The sequence below is a fragment of the Rhinatrema bivittatum genome, chromosome 2 (assembly GCF_901001135.1).
Source record: "Rhinatrema bivittatum chromosome 2, aRhiBiv1.1, whole genome shotgun sequence".
Taxonomy (NCBI): domain Eukaryota; kingdom Metazoa; phylum Chordata; class Amphibia; order Gymnophiona; family Rhinatrematidae; genus Rhinatrema; species Rhinatrema bivittatum.
Window position 1 is genome coordinate 457,530,440 of NC_042616.1, and position 19,463 is coordinate 457,549,902.

Sequence of the window (19,463 nt, forward strand, 5' to 3'; positions counted from 1 at the left end):
TCTTTTGACCATGTGAGTCCTCTCCATGTCCACATTGCCTGCCCCGTGGATGTTAGTGTGCCACATATCATTTTTGTTAATGCAGGTGTGCCTTGGGCTTGAAAAGGTTGGGGAACACTTGCTGTAGTTCAGTAGCTTAAAGTAGATAAAGTGATGGGGCCAGATGGGATACATCCGAGGAATTTTAAGGGAACTTAGAGAAGTTCTGGCAGCTCCACTGGATGACCTTTTCAATGTTTCTATAAAGTTAAGTATAGTTCTGGAGTATTGGAGATAGGTGGATGTGGTTCCTCTTCACATAAGCGTAAGTAAGAAGGAGGCTGGGAACTACAGGCTGGTTAGTCTGACTTTTGTGTTGAGTAAAGTTAATGGAATAGCTGCCAAATAGAGTACAGTGCAGTTTCTGGAAGCCAATAGATTACAAGATTTAATGTGATTTTATCAAAGATAAATCTTGTTAGACAAATCTGATCAATTTATTTGACTGATTGAACAGAGAGTTGGATCATAGGAGAGCACTCTATGGATTTCAGTAAGGCTCTTGACACAATTCTGCATAGGTGACATAAATAAACTGAGCACCCATGGTATGGGCTGCAGAGTAACTAACTGGGTCAACAAGTGGTTGAGTGGGAGGCGACAAAGAGTAGTATTAGATGGTGTTCACTCAAAAGAAAAGGGCATTACTAGTGGTGTCAAATACACACACATCAAGGATTCTAAACACAGGAAATTCTAGCAATAGGCAATATATCAAATACAAAACCTGTGTATATGTAGTATTTTATCAATTTTTATTTAACAATATCAAAAATAGTTTATAAAAAAATATTTCTAATATGACATCATACACAATATATAATTCCTATAAATCATCCACTCTTACCATTCATACTCTTTATAAAGACATTGTATACAACAAATTTCACATATTACAAATTACAAACAGTATTAAAATACATTCATTGATCGTTCCCCCAAAACTTTTATTTCTTATTTCTTCTTATTAATCCACAGTGGTGTAATCCTTCCAATCCACTATCTTCAATTTATCTATTGGATTTTTTTTATAGAAAAATGTTTTTATAGAAAAGAAAGATTTTTTTTATAGAAAATCTTTTTTATAGAAAAATTTATAAATTTTTATATAAAGAGCATGAATGGTAAGAGTGGATGATTTATAGGAATTATATATTGTGTATGATGTCATATTAGAAATACTTTTTTATAAACTATTTTTGATATTGATAAAATAAAAAATTGATAAAATACTACATATACACAGGTTTTGTATTTGATATATTGTCTATTACTACTGGTGTGCCATAAGAATCAATCCTTGGACATGTTCTTTTCAACATTTTTTAAGTGATATTGCAGAAGACTATCGGGAAAAGTATGTCTTTTTGCACATGAAGTCAAAATCGGCAACAGGATAGCCAAGAAGGTGTGGAACACATAAAGAAAGATCTAATGAAGCTTGAGGAATGGTCTAGAATCTGGCAACTAAGATCTAATGTTAAAAAATGCAGAGTCATGCACGTGGGCTGCAAAAACTTAAGGGAGTGGTTCGGTCTAAGGGGTGAAATTTTATTCATGAAACAAGAGTAGGATCTAGGGATAATCCTTTCTCATGATCTCATGGTGGCCAAACAGGTAGATGAGGCGATATAAAAGACCAGGAAGATATTTGGGTATTTAGGGAAAGGAAAGGTCAACAGAAAAAGGAGGCAATATTGCCCCTGTATAGGTCCCTGGTGAGATCTTATTTGGAATACTGTAAACAATTCTGGAGACCACATTTTCAAAAGAATATAAACTGGTTGGAGTTGGTCCAGAGGGTGGCTATTAAAACAGTCAGTGGTCTTCATTCTAAAGCATATGGGGATAGACTTAAAGATCTAAGCATGTACAACCTAGAGGAAAGGTGGGATAGGAGAGATATGACAGAGACATTTATATACCTCCAAGGTATCAATGGAAAGGAAACTCTAGAACAAGGGGGTCATGGGATAAGGGTGAACGGGAGAAGATTCAGGAGTAATCTAAGGAAATATTTCTTTCCAAAATGTTATACTTCTGCTCGGGTCTCACTGTGAGAAGGTGCTTACCTTAGCGGCACAAAGCCGCCGACGTTCTTCGCGGCAGGAGCCGCAGTCAGCGCTGCTCTTCACCGCGGCAGGGAGCTGTGGACTTCGGGGCCTTAATGCAGCTGGAGCCGCCTCCAGCTTTGCTTCGCGGCCCGGAGGCCTCAGTCCCCGGCTTCACCTACGCGGTGGGGGCCACCCCCAGCAGACTCTCAGCAGCCTGGACGCTGCCACTATCATTGGGGCCTGCGCAGAGGCCCAGCTTCTTCCTGCATTGCTCAGCAGCAGGATGCCGCTGGTCATGGTTCTGCACTGTTTCCTGTTCCTGCTCCTAGGGCACGGGCTGCACCTCTTTCAGTGATTTAAAGGGCCCGTGGCTGGAAATGCCCCGGGCCCCATCTGGACTCTTTCTTGGGCATTTCTTGATCTTCAGCCCCATAAAAGGGCTCTGCAGTCAGTCTGTCCTTGCCTTCGCAATGGGTTAGTCCTCCTTAGGACTTCTCGTCTTCACTCCTGCTGGCATTCCTTGTTCATTGTGGGATCTCTCGTTGTTCCGTTTCTGGTCTCTGCTGATGTCTTGATGTTTCGTGTTCCGTGATCCAGTCCTGATGTTTCGTGATCCAGTCCTGATGTTCCGGATGTTTCATCATCCAGCTTTGATGTTCTGAACCCCTGGTTCTTCGTCCACCTATCCTGGCGTGCAACCGTCGTACTTCAGCACCTCGTGGCACAGGCCTGTCTCCTCATCCACAGCACAAGCCTCCGGAGGGTCATCCTTCCCTGTAGCCAAGTCTTGTCTTGGTTCTGTTCCCTGAGGCTCGTTCCGGCCCTCGGATTCCCTTGTGGCTGCTCCTTCCATGACCAAGACTCTGCCAGAACCTGTTCCACTCCAACGTGGTCAGTGATCAGCCATGGGCGGCTGTGTAGGGTGCGCACCAGTGCAGGCCTCTACTGAATCTTCGACATGTTCCAGTCTCAACTTCCAATTCTATTGCTGGAGTCTGCTTCGCGCTCAAGCATGGTCCGTGACCAGTCCCATGGGTGGGCTGTGTAGGGCATGCTGTGTCACAGCCTCAACCTAGTACTTGATCCTGAATTCTCATTCCAAGTCCTCGTCTGAGTCTTCCTAGTGCTCAGAGTACTTCCAAGTTCCTTGTCTGAGTCTCCACATTCCAAGTTCCTCATCTGACTCTCTATGTTCCAAGTTCCTCCTCTGAGTCTTCATGTTCCAGAGTCTTCGTCCACCCTTGCCTCCTATCCAGCCTGCCGCCTTTGCCGTTCCCAACGGCAGGACTGAAAGGGCTTGGAGTAGTCGGAGGACCACTCAGAGACCAACCTTGTGTGGTTGGTCTCACTCAGGCTGTGCAGGTCGGCAGGGGCCTGGCTTTCTGGTCTCAGCCCAGGCTGGGACATGTCTTGCCTGCCTCTGTAGCGTCTTGGAGTTCTCTGGGGTCGTGCCGTGGCCAAAGGACACACAATCCCCTTGGAAATGGGACCGCTCTCCTACTGCTCCCTAACACAAAGAATGTAGTGGATGCATGGAACAGCCTCCCAGTGGAGGTGGTAGAGACAAGAACAATATCTGAATTCAAGAAAGCATGGGACAAGCAGAGGGATCTCTGAGGGTGTGGCGGGAATTGCATTGCTGAGCGGTTATATGAATGAGCAGATGAGATAGGCTGTATGGTCTTTTTTTGCCATCACATTTCTATGTTTCTATCATCAGGTGTTGTCTTTGATGCAAAGTTTAGCTGCTAGGATACGCCAGTCCTCTCTATGCTCAGTTTCCCTCTTTGTTTTGCATGTGTTTACAGATTGTGACTGGTTTTTCATGTCATTGCCCTAGACTGTTTTCTGCTTTTATCTCTTTTGTCATCTATCATGCTCTCCACCAGTAGATTAGGAAAGTGATTTAAACTTTGAAAGATTTTTCAACTCTTAACAGAGGCAACAAAGGACACTTGTACCTACTGGTCAAGTGCACAGTGTCCACAGCTAAGGGTGGACAACCAGCATTTCACATTGGTTTTAGACATCTGGATTTGTTAACAAAAACTGTCTTTCCTAGGTCCATCACATCCCAAGCTCTGGGAGGGCAGGGTTTATGACAAATACCTGTGAAATGCCCGCATGTCTTGGGAGTGTCCTATTGAAAAACTGGTCATTGACTGGTCGGGACTTGCATTTGTTGCCAAGAAACAGTTTGCTGGGTGCTCATCTAGCTGGTGCTTCCCTTTCTGGCAGGTGCATTCCCGTGGGCTGAAGCTGGGCATATACGCGGATCTAGGCAACAAGACTTGTGCGGACTACCCAGGCACCACTCTGGACAAGGTGGAGCTCGACGCAAAAACTTTTGCAGAGTGGCACGTGGATATGCTGAAACTGGACGGCTGCTACTCTACCTCAAAGGAACAAGCAAAAGGTGAGAGGGCGAAGTCTCATGGCTGCAGTTACTGTCTGGATTAGAGGTCATTTGAACAGCTCATCTCCTCACCAGGGCGAGAGAGGGGAAGTAACTTGGGTACAGAGGTAACTGTGGTCTGTGACCACAGGGCAAGAAGCCTTACTGTAGTGACTGGGAGGGTCAGATTGTTGTGCATGAAGACTCATGGTACCAGATCCCAGCCCTGGTTGCAAATGAGCTGAAAGAAAAAAGGAGAAGGAGGAAATTGACAGTTCACGAGATACCTTGTAGGTGATATCCTTTTCATTGGACAAACAATGTATTTATGAGTGACTAGCTTTCGAGAGCCAGGATCCCTTCATCCAGTCCATGCAAAACAAGCAATGAATGAAGCTGGCCATATATATATATATACATAGGTGAATTACAGTTGCATGATGATGAAGGTATGATAAGGTTTGTTTTGTTTATGTTCTTGCTTTTCATGTGTATGTAAAGTAATTGTTTTATGTGTATGTAGTTTGTATTTGGATATTTTATGATTTTTTTGTATGTCCCGTGAGCTGTGAATTGAAGTGCTAGCAATAAATAAATAAATAAATAAGAGAGACTGTTCAGGGATGGCAAAATTAAATATTAGAATATCTAAACGGTAAGTCTTGTTGCCCCAGTGTCTTGCAATTTTTTTTGGTTCCCCCTTCAACCTCTTAAGAGAACAGCTATAAGTTTTGAGGCCTTAGTTTGTCTCGCCTCAGAGGCACATTATTTAAAAAACTGAAATGGTGAGATTTTGGAGAGGCGAGAGGAGCATGGGATGTAGCAGACCTAGGATTGCCAACTGACCACAGGTTGACCAAACAGGCTGATCCAGTCCTGGTTGTGTCCCATTGCTTGCAAGAATTTGTAATTCTGATTGTATTATTGATTTTCCTAAGAAGTGATGGTAACTTTTAAACGGCTGCTCCGGTGTACATGCATATGCCGGCTTGTGCCAATGGATGTGGCCATTTTATAAAATATGTCCGTAAATACACCATGGGATAAAATAGGCTATATGTGCCTATTTTATCTGTGCACAATTTTATATGGACGTGTGCTTGTGCATGCAAATGCCACCTCTACCCCGTACGTGAGGGGATTGTAAGAGACACGCGCGTGGACGCAATTACCAGTTTCCCCAGTTCGTTCCCAGTTGGCCCAAGTAAAGGATAGGACTTAATTCCCTAGTTAAATAGGCTCCCTTTTACCCTGTTAGCTCCAACCCTTAAAACCCCGCTAACTTGCTTAGTTTTTTTTGTTTTATGACTTACATGCCATCCATAGCAGAAGTAAGGTTATGCGGTAGGGGACCCCGGCACGTGCTTGTGCGCATAAATACTTAAATGCTGGTTTCATTCAAAAGTCCAGGATCACCCAAGCCCCGCCCTGACTGCACCCTTTCCCCGCCCCTTTTTTGGCAAAAAATGTGCGCATATTTGTAATTCTAAGAGATTGTTAGAAAATTGTAAGAGATTGTAAAATGTAAAATTGTAAGAGATTGTAAAATGTAAGAGATTGTAAAATGTGCAGCTTTGCTGCACATTTTACTTTCTGTATCACACAGGAATGACTAATAGGCCCATCAGCGTGCATTTGCATGTTGCGGGCGCTATTAGTTTCAGGGGGGGGGGGGGGAGGATTGGCCGCGCGTTTTCCATGTGCTATTACCCCTTACTGAATAAGGAGTAAAAATAGCGTGTCGAAAACATGCGGCCAAACGGGGGCTAACAGTGCGCTCCGCCTGAGCGCACTTTGCTGCACGGGCCCGAAAGTAAGTGAATTGCAGGCTCTAGTTTCATATTCACCACACCTGCAGTTTTGTTTTTTTTTACAACAAGGTTGTTCTACGAATTCATCCTAAGTTCCTTCCAGACGTGGTATCTGAGTTCCAGCATTAACCAAGCAATTGTGCTGCCTATTTTCTTTCCAGGACCACATGTGCACAGAGAAGGATGGGCTCTTTACTTTTGTAAGAGACTCCTGGCATATTACCAACAGAGGATTTAACCTCACCAACAAGATTCTCAACTGTTTGTGTTCCTTTGATCCCAACAGACTGGGAAAGGCACTTGTCAAACCAACTTGTCTAATTGGCTAGCAGACTGTGTAGCACACTTTTATGCGCTGGCAGGTTTACCAATTACAGACCCTGTTAAGACTTACCAAATGAGAGCCATGTCAACTTCAGTGGCTCATCTCAGAAACACTTCTGTTGAAGAGATATGAAAAGCTACTACACAGTCATTTATTCCCATAATCATTTCCCACTGCTGCCTGGACAACATGTCCCAAGGAGACAGTAATTTTGGACCAGCAGTTCTATGTAGCCTCTTAATCCAGTAGTCTGGCTCTCCATCTGGTGGGGCTCAGTTGTCTTTAAGTACATGCAAGCCTTAGCTTGAGTTTCCCCACTTCTAATGGCTGATTCATGCCTGCTTGTTGATGGGGAAAAGCAAGTTTGCTTATCTGTAAACAGGGTCCTTCATAAACAGTAGGATGAATCAGCCATGCTTAATACCTGCCCACCTCCCTGGGGAATCAACTGCCTCGCTAAAGCTTAAATCTCTTGAAGAGATTGAGGGGCTCACGAGGAAGCGCACAGCACGGGAACACCCACGCACGCTCAGTAAGACTTTTACTTAACTCTGAGAGCTGGATCCGTGTCGGTGCTGTTGGATGACATCACCCAGGTGTTATTTCTGATTCATCAAGCTGTCTACAAAGAACCCTATTTACAGGTGAGCAAACTTAACATTAGGGACCTTTGCTTTCAGTTTATATTTTTTTTTCCCTTGGAATTTCAATGTTGTAACAAAAATTAGTGCACCAAAGACTTGGTTATAACACACAGGAGAAAAATCAGCGGAAAAGTCATTTTTCCATGGATTATTTTTGCTATAACATTGAAGTTCCCAGGAAAAATAAAATAAAAACGGAAAAATCCAATGGGGTGCGCTTGTCAGAGGAGAGCATGGACTTCTTTATCCTCTCGCTGCAAAGGGCCACAGAAGCGCTAGTGGGTTGAGTGGGAGTTGGGGACCAAGTAAGGAGTTGCTAGTCCTTGCCATGGGTGCCAGTTAAAGGTGGCACCTTTAACTGGCACCTGGGGGCCCCCCAGCATTACCTGCCAACCATTGGTACCAACAGACCCAGATGCCCCTTTCCCACTGGCACCTAGGTCCCCCAGTACTGCTAAACTAATCTCCCACTTTTGTGCCAGTGAGGGCCCCCATGGCAAGGACTCCCACTCAACCCACTAGCGCTTCTGTGGCCCTTTGCAGCGAGAGGATAAAGAAGTCCATGCTCTCCTCTGACAAGCGCACCCCATTGGATCTATAAAAAACCCATGCACTCAGTGCAGATCTCTTCATTTAACCCCCTAATGCCCTGATCCATGTGCCCACTTCTTTATTCAGCTTCTTTCTGCTTTTTTTTTTTTTTTTCAACTCCTTTGATGGATCTTACTGACCAAAGTGACTTCATAAATGTCACGTCTCTTTTAATGTTGATAATGGGGTCTGTATTTTTGCCATAACCAAATCATTGCCACTTAGATAGCTGCCACGGCCTGACATGATTATCATCTATCTGGCATGCTGAAGGTTAGTGGATATGATCTGGCCCCCATCTCATTCCTTTATGTCCTAACCAAAAAAAAAAGGTGGCCTCGTCCTGCAATAATCCCATCTGTTCTCTATGACTTTTTTTCCCTTAACTCTAATGTGTTCCCAGTATATGAAATAATGACTCGCACTCCATAAGACTTTCACCGTAGCAGGGGCCATGTCTGCAGTGAAAGCACAGGAAAACATTAATTGAACAGGATCCATCTGCATGTGCCCTAATAGCTGGGACAAATTTGGAACTCAGGCTAGCATTGAGCGCCATGTACATAAGATTTATGTCTACTCAGCTACCACCTTCTGCTGATTTGATCTGTTCCTCACCTAATCCTTTATAGATTGCAAAGGAAGCCGCCCCAATTCTAAATCAGTTTGTGTTGAATGCGCTCGGTTCTTCACCAATAGAAGCAAACCCCTTATGCAATATACTCGAGAACTGGAATCTGGATAATGCAGACCCATCTCGATGTCTAAGGAAGGGACCTGCATCTTGGGGCCTAATATTTACATATTTATTAGTTGCCCTAACAGGAAAAATAGCAGCTATGTTAGCAAGATGCAAAGTAACCCACTTGTCTATTGCGCATCGGTCAGTTTCCAACCTTCTGAGCAGAATTTGGTATATGTGGAGGCTAGCTCTTAAATCCTCTGCTGCAAAACCAGAGCCGCAGCCCGAGCTACCAATTCACTAATTCTGAATGCAACAAAAAACATCAAAGAGAATGTCACAGTTTATAATTTAACTTCAAAGTGGTCCCAAACTAATGATGGAAGCACCTTAACTAGTACTTTTAATATAGCGAGTGAGACCAGCCTTCTTTTGTCCACCACTATGGGCTTCTGATTTTGCCAACCCTCCAATAATCTTTTAATTATAAAGGAATTTTGAATGCACTCGCTGTCCCAAAGCCTAGCAAAAAAAAACTAACACCAGACAGGTGCATCCCCGCTTGTGACCTGGAGTCACATGTCTTCCTCAAATGGACTAAAAACTCAGTTACTCCCCTATCGGTGATGTGCAGTGGGTGTGAGATGCCATGGGAAAGACAAAAGTTGAGGAATTGAGTTCAGCCTCTCCAAATGCTATCCGCCAGTGATGGTCTCTCTGCCCTCTCTGCTGATACTGTGCTCCCCACCTCTCCCTTCCTCCTAACTTTCCCTTAGGGCCCCTGCTGCTATGCCTCTGGGACTGGAGCCCATTGTCCCTCCATCCCCCTTTGATTATTTTTTAAATTTGCTTTTCCTTCCTATTCGTTCTTTCCCTTTACCCCTCCCCACCAATCTGATTCCCCCCTTCCCTGCATGCTTGCTCCAGAGAGCCTGCCCAGTTATGCAGCCCACACTCTGGCTAGGCCTCCTTATGACCTGTACATCGCTTACTCCACTCTCCCTTACTGCAGCCTACTTCTCCATTTCCATCTGGTTCTCAATTTGTCCTGCTTGCCCCCACTATTCTAGTCTCTCCTTTTCTCCTTTGCCAGGTTTTCTTTCCCTTCTTCACTCACCTCCTCTGCTTCCCTCCATTCTGTCATCCCCTTCCTCAGTTTTCTTTTCCTCCCATTTCTTCTGCTGATCCTCACACCAGGAGCTGTTGCTGCCCTTGTCGTCTTCCCTCCCTGTCACTAACATCCTCCACCACCCATCTGCTTGTTTCCTCCTTTCTCCCTATCTCCATCTAGCTTCCAGTCTCTTCCTCTCTTTGTCCAAACCAGCCGACAGCCTCTCTTTCTCCCCCTCATCAATCCAGTTGTCATCCTCCCTCCACCCATCACAATCCAGCTGCTAACCCATTCTTTTCACTCTGCCTTTCTCTGGCAGCCTTCACACATGAACATATACTCCTACTTCAGATCTGTGTAAGTCTGAACCAGAGTACATCCACAACCATGCAGTTCCCATTACATGCAGCTTGATCAAACTCTCTTAATCAGACAGAGACCACGTGATGTGATGGAGTGATAGTATGTGTGCCTGATCAGCTCTGGGTATCCTCCTCCCATCTTTGGTGTTAAGCTCCATTAATATTGAGTCAGATTACCTGCCCATCTGAAGCGGATCATTCTTTTTTGGCAGATTAATAGCCTCAAAGCCACAGTGGAAAGAAAAAGACAGGACCGGGGCAATGAGTTCTAGAATGGTGGCTTCTTCGAGGGCGCTGCCTTCCCCACCAGATCACAGCCCTAGGGGCGAAGATGTAGCAGCTATGGTAGTGGTTGCATTGGAAGTTAAATTTGAAAAAAATCTATAATAAATTTGACTAAATATTTACATGATTGGGTGGCTCCACGAAGCGTATTCAGGAAGTGGAATCATGGGTCTCAGATTTAGATGATCGGGTACCCAAATTAGAGGCGGAGTTCGCGGCATTTAAAAGAGATCACGAGCAGCAAGCTGCTAAATTGGACCATTTGGAAAATAGATCCTGGACAGGAAATCTTAGATTTATTGCTTGCCAGAAAGTATTCGGGACAGCGATCTTGTGGAAGTATTAGAAGAATGGCTGCCACGAACGCTCCAGTTAGATCCGCAGCAGCTTGGTGTTCTTCATATTGAAAGGGCTCACCGCTTAGGACCTCAATATGGGCAATGATCTAGACTCCAGCCAGTAATTGCTAAGTTACTAAATTTGGCACATAAGATGGACATATAGTAGGCCTATCAGAAGAATCGGAATGTGATATACGATGGGGAGCCAATTTTAATTTTCCCCGATTATTCTGCAGTGGTGGCTGCCCAAAGAAAAACTTTCATGCCAATTTGTGCCTGTTTAACAGAGAAGATGTTCACATTTTTGCTGCAATTCCCAACAACTTGGGCTTTTTTAAATTTCTTTTTAGCGAATACCAGCTGAAAAGTTGCTAGCCTGCAGTGCGAATATTGTTGCCTGGTGGAGTTTCATTGTTTGTTTAAGTAGCTCTCCAGTTTTGCTTTTTATAGTCAGATCAGTGTAAACTTTGGATGTTCTCAGCTATTTTTTCCTGAACTTACAAAGGAAAACAGAAGAGAAGCAGAAGGCCGAGTAGACAAATTTTGCAGAGTTCATTTGCTACACGAAAGTCAGTCTCGGAAATTTCATTGAGATCACCTTGGCTCAAGGTAGTCAAGCACTAGACTGTGTGGTGAGACAGTCAATGAGACATATAAGCAATGGGTCTTTGTTGCCCAGTTTTGAAGAATTTGGACTTCCGGGTGGAGCCAGAAGATGGAAGTACGGACTGGAGGCGAGATTCTTATTGTCCGGATATCAAGTGATGGACGCAGTGTGAAAAGACGTTTAAAAGACTTTTTTTTTTTCTTGTTTCTTGTATTTCAGTGTGTGAGTCGATGTTCAATGGAAGGAGGGGATCTTACACGTAGACGACAGTCTTTTGCCCTATGTATGGGAGGTTTCAAAAGACAGGTTGGGTAAGTATCAATCAGAGGATGAGGGGTTGGACATATGGGTAAGCAAGATTTTGAGCTTTGGGAAGGTATTACTGGAAAAGAGGGTTGGGAATGAGGTAGGGATGGAGGGATGCAAGGGGAGTAGGAACCAGCTGGGCTTCTTTCCAAAGGGTACGAACATAAGAATATAAGAACATGCCATACAGGGTCAGATCAAGGGTCCATCAAGCCCAACATCCTGTTTCCAACAGTGGCCAATCCAGGCCATAAGAACCTGGCAAGTACCCAAAAACTAAGTCTATTCCATGTTACCGTTGCTAGTAATAGCAGTGGCTATTTTCTAAGTCAACTTAATTAATAGCAGGTAATGGACTTCTCCTCCAAGAACTTATCCAATCCTTTTTTAAACACAGCTACACTAACTGCACTAACCACATCCTCTGGCAACAAATTCCAGAGTTTAGTTGTGCGTTGAGTAAAAAAGAGCTTTCTCCGATTAGTCTTAAATGTGCCACATGCTAACTTCATGGAGTGCCCCCTAGTCTTTCTTTTATCCGAAATAACCAATTCACATCTACCCGTTCTAGACCTCTCATGATTTTAAACACCTCTATCATATCCCCCCTCAGCCGTCTCTTCTCCAAGCTGAAAAGTCCTAACCTCTTTAGTCTTTCCTCATAGGGGAGCTGTTCCATTCCCCTTATCATTTTGGTAACCCTTCTCTGTACTTTCTCCATCGCAATTATATCTTTTTTGAGATGCGGCGACCAGAATTGTACACAGTATTCAAGGAGTGGTCTCACCATGGAGCGATACAGAGGCATTATGACATTTTCCGTTTTATTCATCATTCCCTTTCTAATAATTCCCAACATTCTGTTTGCTTTTTTGACTGCCACAGCACACTGAACCAACGATTTCAATGTGTTATCCACTTTGACGCCTAGATCTCTTTCTTGGGTGGTAGCACCTAATATGGAACCTAACATTGTGTAACTATGGCATGGGTTATTTTTCCCTATATGCATCACCTTGCACTTATCCACATTAAATTTCATCTGCCATTTTGATGCCCAATTTTCCAGTCTCACAAGGTCTTCCTTCAATTTATCACAATCTGCTTGTGATTTAACTACTCTGAACAATTTTGTATCATCTGCAAATTTGATTACCTCACTCGTCATATTTCTTTCCAGATCATTTTTAAATATATTGAAAAGTAAGGGTCCCAATACAGATCCCTGAGGCACTCTACTGCCCACTTCCTTCCACTGAGAAAATTGTCCATTTAATCCTACTCTCTGTTTCCTGTCTTTTAGCCAGTTTGTAATCCACAAAAGGACATCGCAACCTATACCATGACTTTTTACTTTTCCTAGAAGCCTCTCATGAGGAACTTTGTCAAACGCCTTCTGAAAATCCAAGTACACTACATCTACCGGTTCACCTTTATCCACATGTTTATTAACTCCTTCAAAAAAGTGAAGCAGATTTGTGAGGCAAGACTTGCCTTAGGTAAAGCCATCCTGACTTTGTTCCATTAAACTATGTCTTTCTATATGTTCTGTGATTTTGATGTTTAGAACACTTTCCACTATTTTTCCTGGCACTGAAGTCAGGCTAACTGGTCTGTAGTTTCCTGGATCTCCCCTGGAACCCTTTTTAAATATTGGGGTTACATTAGCTATCCTCCAGTCTTCAGGTACAATGGATGATTTTAATGATAGGTTACAAATTTTTACTAATAGGTCTGAAATTTCATTTTATAGTTCCTTCAGAACTCTGGGGTATATACCATCCGGTCCAGGTGATTTACTACTCTTCAGTTTGTCAGTCAGGTCTACCACCTCTTCTAGGTTCACCGTGATTTGTTTCAGTCCATCTGAATTATTACCCATGAAAACCTTCTCCAACATCCTCTTCAGTAAACGCAGAAGCAAAGAAATCATTTAATCTTTCCGCGATGGCCTTATCTTCTCTAAGTGCCCCTTTAACCCCTCGATCATCTAACGGTCCAACTGACTCCCTCACAGGCTTTCTGCTTTGGATATATTTTAAAAAGCTTTTACTGTGAGTTTTTGCCTCTATGGCCAACTTCTTTTCAAATTCTCTCTTAGCCTGTCTTATCAATGTCTTACATTTATCTTGCCAACGTTTATGCATTATCCTATTTTCTTCTGTTGGATCCTTCTTCCCATTTTTGAATGAAGTTCTTTTGGCTAAAATCCACAGTTTGTGAGGTATGGTTCCGAGTTTAGGCTGGGAAGCTCGGTCCAAGTGGTGAAGAGACTGAGTGTGAGTCTCAAGCCACAAAATGTGAAGGGCTAAGATAATGTCTCTAACATCCATTAGATGTGCTTTCTAGAATGTTTCTTGGATAGGTTCAGTTTATAAGCGTTATAAAATCCTACAAGCTATTATAATTTGGTATGGTTGTGGACCCTGGATCATAGTGAGAGCTGTCTCCACCCACAGGGAGGAGCCCTGTGGGGACTCACTACGATAGGCATGGCCTCAGCTGAGATGGACACAGAATGTGCTTTATTGTACTGGAATGTAGAGGAAATACCCACCAAGAGGGGGAAGAGACACAGTCCAGAGTAGTAAGGTTGTCCAGTGATGATATCCCCGGTAGTGGCCTGCAGAGCGGGGTATGCCGGGGAAGTCCTCCTTCAGGTGGATCACCTCTCAGATGGATCCAGTAGTGGCCTGCAGCTCGGGGTTCGCTGAGGATCACGCTGTAGTTGGCAAGAGAGGTGCAGGAGGTCAGCAGAGCTGGGTAGATGATGACACTCACTCTAGTGTAGATGGAAGGTTGCTAAGATGAGCATGGTAATGGCCCGTGGCACGGGGTACACCGGAGGTTCCGGCAGCAGATGAAGGTGTACTCATGAAGCTGAAGCAAGACACGTCCTGAGCATTCGTAGATGAATCTCCAGACAGGAAGGCCCTCCGAGGAGTGGATAGCTGGAACGCGACAAGGCCTCCGAGGAGCAGGCACCTAAAGTGTTCAAGTCTCAGGGTCAGGAACGAGTTCACCATAGCAATAGCAAAGCGTCTCCAAGAGGAGTGGAATTAAGCAGGAAGGAAGTCCTTGCTAACTTGTAGGATGCACAGGCCGGATGGTTTAAGTATACGCTGGCGGGTGACGTCATACAGAGGGGGACGTCCCCGAGGTTCCCGCCATAATGTGCATAAGACGGGGCCTGGCGCGCGCGTGCCTTAGGTAATCCCCGATTCAAGATGGCAGATGGGATCGCCCATGCCATCCTGGGAACGCCGATGAGAGCGGCAGGCAGAGGCGGAGGCCGCCATTCATCCGAGAATCACTGGTGCAGGAAAAAAGGAGGTGAGCAACAAAGGTCGCAGTCGTCTGCGACCGACGGGTGCAACACAAGCATTGAGGTGCCAGAAGGTGCACATGGCATTTTTACAGGAAACGCGCTTGACTGAAGTCAAGCATAAGAAGCTGTGTCAAATGTGGATGGAGGAGGTATATTCCTCTCAGTCAGCTAATAAGACAGCAGGTGTAGTTATTTTGATAGGGAAAGACATCCCCTTCCAAGTTCAGCGGGTAGTGACGAATCCAGAAGGGCGATTTCTTTTGGTAATTGGGGTTTTATTTAGTCAGTTGGGAACAGTCTGTAATGTCCTAACTCTTATACACATTCCTTTTTTACTAACCTAGTTAAACTATTGGCCAGTGCTACTCAAACAGGCTGAATCAATACAGCACGCTCAGCTGAGTGTACTATTTAACCTGCAGTTGGACACGGGTTTTGGATGCACGACCACAACCCCTTATACCATAAGAAGATTAGCGCATCCAAAACACGTGTCCAACCCCCCACGAAGCTATTAGCGCTCATCACATGCAAATGCATGGCGATATTAAGTCAGAGGAACAAAAAGGTTTAAAAAATATTTTTTTTAAAGTGTGCCAGTGGTCAGGTTAGGAAAACAGACACTCATAAAATTGAGCATCCGTTTTCCTAACCTGCTGACAGCCACCTGACAGCCACCTCTCCTGGGCGCCCACTGCCAAGGAGGCACTAGGGGTGCACATTTGTCCCTAGTGCCTCCTTGGGAGCGCGAGCTCTCATTTAAATATTCTATCGCCCGCCCAGGAGAGATGGCTCTGTGCGCATTAGGAAAGTGGACGCTCAACACTGAGCGCCTGTTTTCCACATGGGTTTATTGTATTGGCCTGAAGGTCTGCTGATGGGTGGAGGGGATTTTAATTGCTTGTTAGATCCCACCTTAGATAGATCTTTGGGTAAAGATTTGTTATGGGATCATAAAACTCAGGGAGTCTCCTATGTTTGCCACAATTTGGATTTAATTGATGGCTGGAGAATGCTATCTCCAATGGTTAGAGAGCATACACACCTTTCTAGGGCGCATGGCACATTCTCCTGCCTAGACTACCTATTTATCTGTAGTCAGCATTTATCTAGGGTGGTAAAAGTGGGGATGGGGCCGATTGAGATTTCCGACCATGCCATGGTTTGGGTGGATATAGAGGGTTTCCAACCCAGGGAATCCAAAATGATGAGGAAGTTCCCTAGTTATTTATATATAGATAAAAATTTCCATACGTATCTGCTTCATAAATGGGATGAATAGTCACAATTTAATGTTGCTCACAGGGAGAAACCCATATTGTTCTGGAAGATCACTAAAGCGGTGCTACGAAGTGACATAATCTCTTTTGTAGTGGAATAGAAGAGAGCTATGGCTAAAGAAATATTACATTTGGAAAAAAGGTTACAAAGGGCCAAGAGAATTTGTGAACACAATCCCACTCAAGCCAATAAGAATCAATTTTTAGAACTTCAGACCATACTTAACTCTTTACTACATCAGCAGGCACAAAAATCTCTGTCATACTATAAAGCAAAATGTTACCAAAGTGGCAATAAGTCTGGAAAAATGTTGGCCAACCTAACTCGGACTTGGGGGGGAGGGGGCCTAGATTTATTAAGGCCTTGAAAAATGACCAAGGTAGGATTGCTAATTACACTGCTGCCATATGCAATATCCTCAAGGCATTCTATGAGAAGCTGTATACGGCATCGCCGGTTGATGCCACATCTGTTGAGGAATATCTAGTGCTACTAATTTACCTAGACTGACAAACATTCAAAAGGATTCAATTAGAGGAAATTCAAGAGGGAATTAAGCAAGCAAAGAATCTTAAGACTCCGGGCCCCAATGGATACTCGAGAGAGTTTTTTTAAGATCATGAGTGAGCGTATTTTAGTACCTCTGGGAGAAATGTATGATACCTTGGTCAATGGAGGCTGCTTCCCCTACTTACCGAATATGGCCTTTGTGACTATATTACCTAAATCAGGCAGTGATCCCAAGGCGGCCGAGTCATATAGGCCAATTTCCCCACTAAATTTTGAGGTGAAATTACTGGGCAAGATCATGGCTGATAGATTGGGCCAATATTTACCAGAGTTGATTGTAAGGTAAGGAACAAGTGGGGTTTATAAAGGGGATTGGTAAGGTAAGGAACAAGTGGGGTTTATAAAAGGGAGGAGCTTCCATAGAAATTAGTTGTAATCGAAAACTACCTTCACTATTTTTAAGTTTTGATGCGGAGAAAGCATTCGACCTGGTAGATTGGCAATTTATGTTTAAGGTTCTGCAGGCTGTGGACATAGCCTATTTCCTTAAAGTGGCAAAGGTGCTCTGTAATAGACCAGTAGCCTCTATTTTAGCTAATGGGTCACAGTTGGAGACATTTGAACTGCAGAGGAGAATGTGGCAGGGTTGCCCTCTATCCCCTTTATTGTTTGTTTTAGTTTTAGAGTAACTGTTAAAAAGAATTAAGGAAAATAATGTTATAGAAAGAATTCCTTTTGGGAATCGCAATGAACTAGCTTTTAAACCCTCAGCATTCGCAGATGATATCTTAGTACATATAGGGGCAGATTTAAAAAAAATACACAAGCGCGTACTTTTGTTCGCGCACCCAGCGCAAACAAGAGTACACCGGATTTTAATAGATACGCGCGTATCTTTTAAAATCTGGGGTCAGCGCGTGCAAGGGGGTGAACATTTGTGCACCTTGCGGGCGCCAAACCCTGCGCGCGTTGCCCGTTCCCTCCGTCAACCAACTTATCTGTCCCGACTTGTTGTTCCCGACCGACTTATCTGTCCAGATTTTGGGAGCAGATGTTGTTCCCGACCGACTTATCTGTCCAGATTTTGGGAACAACAAATCTGGACAGATAAGTCGGTCGGGAACAACAAGTCAGGACAGATAAGTTGGTTGATGGTGAAAGTGACACATAACAACTTTGTGTAGAGAAGCATGATATGGTGAAATTTATGGAAGCTTAAGCAATTAGTCGAAATTAGAAACAAGAATAATTTGACATAGGTCAGCGCCATTTAGTAGTGTTACAAACAGAAAAGGTTTTTTTTTCAAACACAGTAAATTCACAAATTGAATATTGTTTTTAATGATTGCTTCAACACTGATAGAATTTTTAAGAGTGTGGCACACTGAAAAAAAAGAAAAATAGATATAAAAAAATCACATATAAAAGGTGGAGGAGGTTGGTTAATGATTATAACAAAGCAGCACATTACAATGGAGTAATGGCGTATCACCCGTATATGAATCCTCCCTACTCCATCTTTAAAAATGTTTGTTCTTATAAAGAAGTGTTGAATTTGGCATTATGGATAATATCCATGAGAATTATTTTTGAGAAAAATAATTTACACATTTGAGTGATATTGGATTGTGATAAAACTAAAGATATTGAATGGAATAAAATAAGAACGGAGGGGAGATTGTTGGGAATATATTAAGGCAGAGCATGTGTAGTTGTGATGTTCAGATCAAAGTTCTGCTGGGTGGGTGAGTGTAGTATGGTGACAAAAGTGACTATTGTAAGTGATGATGTGTCCTTCCTGTAGTGTTTTAATAGGTGATAACATCTAGTGCACCATGGGATACGCATTAACCCTATTCCTGCACGCATCTGCTGGTTCAGAAAAGTACTTTTGCTGGCATCCGTAGGTCCACCAGCACAGTTATTAAAAGCATGCGTGAACTACACTGCAGACTTTCTGCTGATGACGCTTGCCAGTGTGCCCAAGATTCTTTTTTGGGTTTTTTTCAGTACACAACAGTGGCGTAGCCAGAATTGATTTTTTGGGTGGGCACAAGGTTAACATGGGTGGGCTGTAGGCATGCAGGTCTACTAGTTGTTTTTTTACTGATAAATAATGCCAAATTATGCAGCATAGCATTCACATCTACGCCTAAGTATGAGGTTTACTTAATGATACAAACATAATTCACGGTGATTTGTGGTACTTTAGCCTTCTTATTATTACGATTTTATACACGGCTCCTACCTGTCCATAAATTTTGAGAGAGCGGTTGTGTTGCTTATATTTAAATTGCTAACATCTCAAAATATAGATATATATTTTTACCTTTGTTGTCTGATCTTTGTATTTTTCTAATCAGTTGGTCCTGGTCTCTTTTTCCCATTTTTTCCCTTATAGCTCATTTCCTAATTCCTTTTCAGTGTCTTTCTTCTATTACTGTCTTCTTCCCTTCCACACACACACACACACACACACACACACACACCTTCCACATACACGCTTTCTCTCACAGACTCTCTCTCACACACTCAAGCTCTCACTCTCATATGCTTCTCCCCCCCCCCCCAAGCTCACATTCAAGTTCTCACTTTCTCACCCCTCCCCAGGCTTATATTCTTATGCACACACAGACGCACATCCAGGCACCCATTCTCACCCACACACATAAACCCAGACTCCCATTCTCACCCACAAACCCATGCTCCCAGTTTCACCCACACATATTCAAGCTCCCATTCTCATCCATACATATACACATTTAAGGTACTATTCTCACCCACACATACA

The 19,463-nt window shown here is 43.5% G+C and overlaps 1 protein-coding gene across 1 annotated transcript in view; it reads left to right on the plus strand.

Annotated features, from left to right (window-relative positions):
• Positions 1–19,463, plus strand: part of NAGA (alpha-N-acetylgalactosaminidase) — a 55,504-nt gene that overhangs the window by 19,503 nt on the left and 16,538 nt on the right. Inside the window, exon 4 of the mRNA XM_029590429.1 lies at positions 4,332–4,509. Coding sequence (XP_029446289.1) covers positions 4,332–4,509 — 178 coding nt within the window. The remainder of the gene's footprint in view (positions 1–4,331; positions 4,510–19,463) is intronic.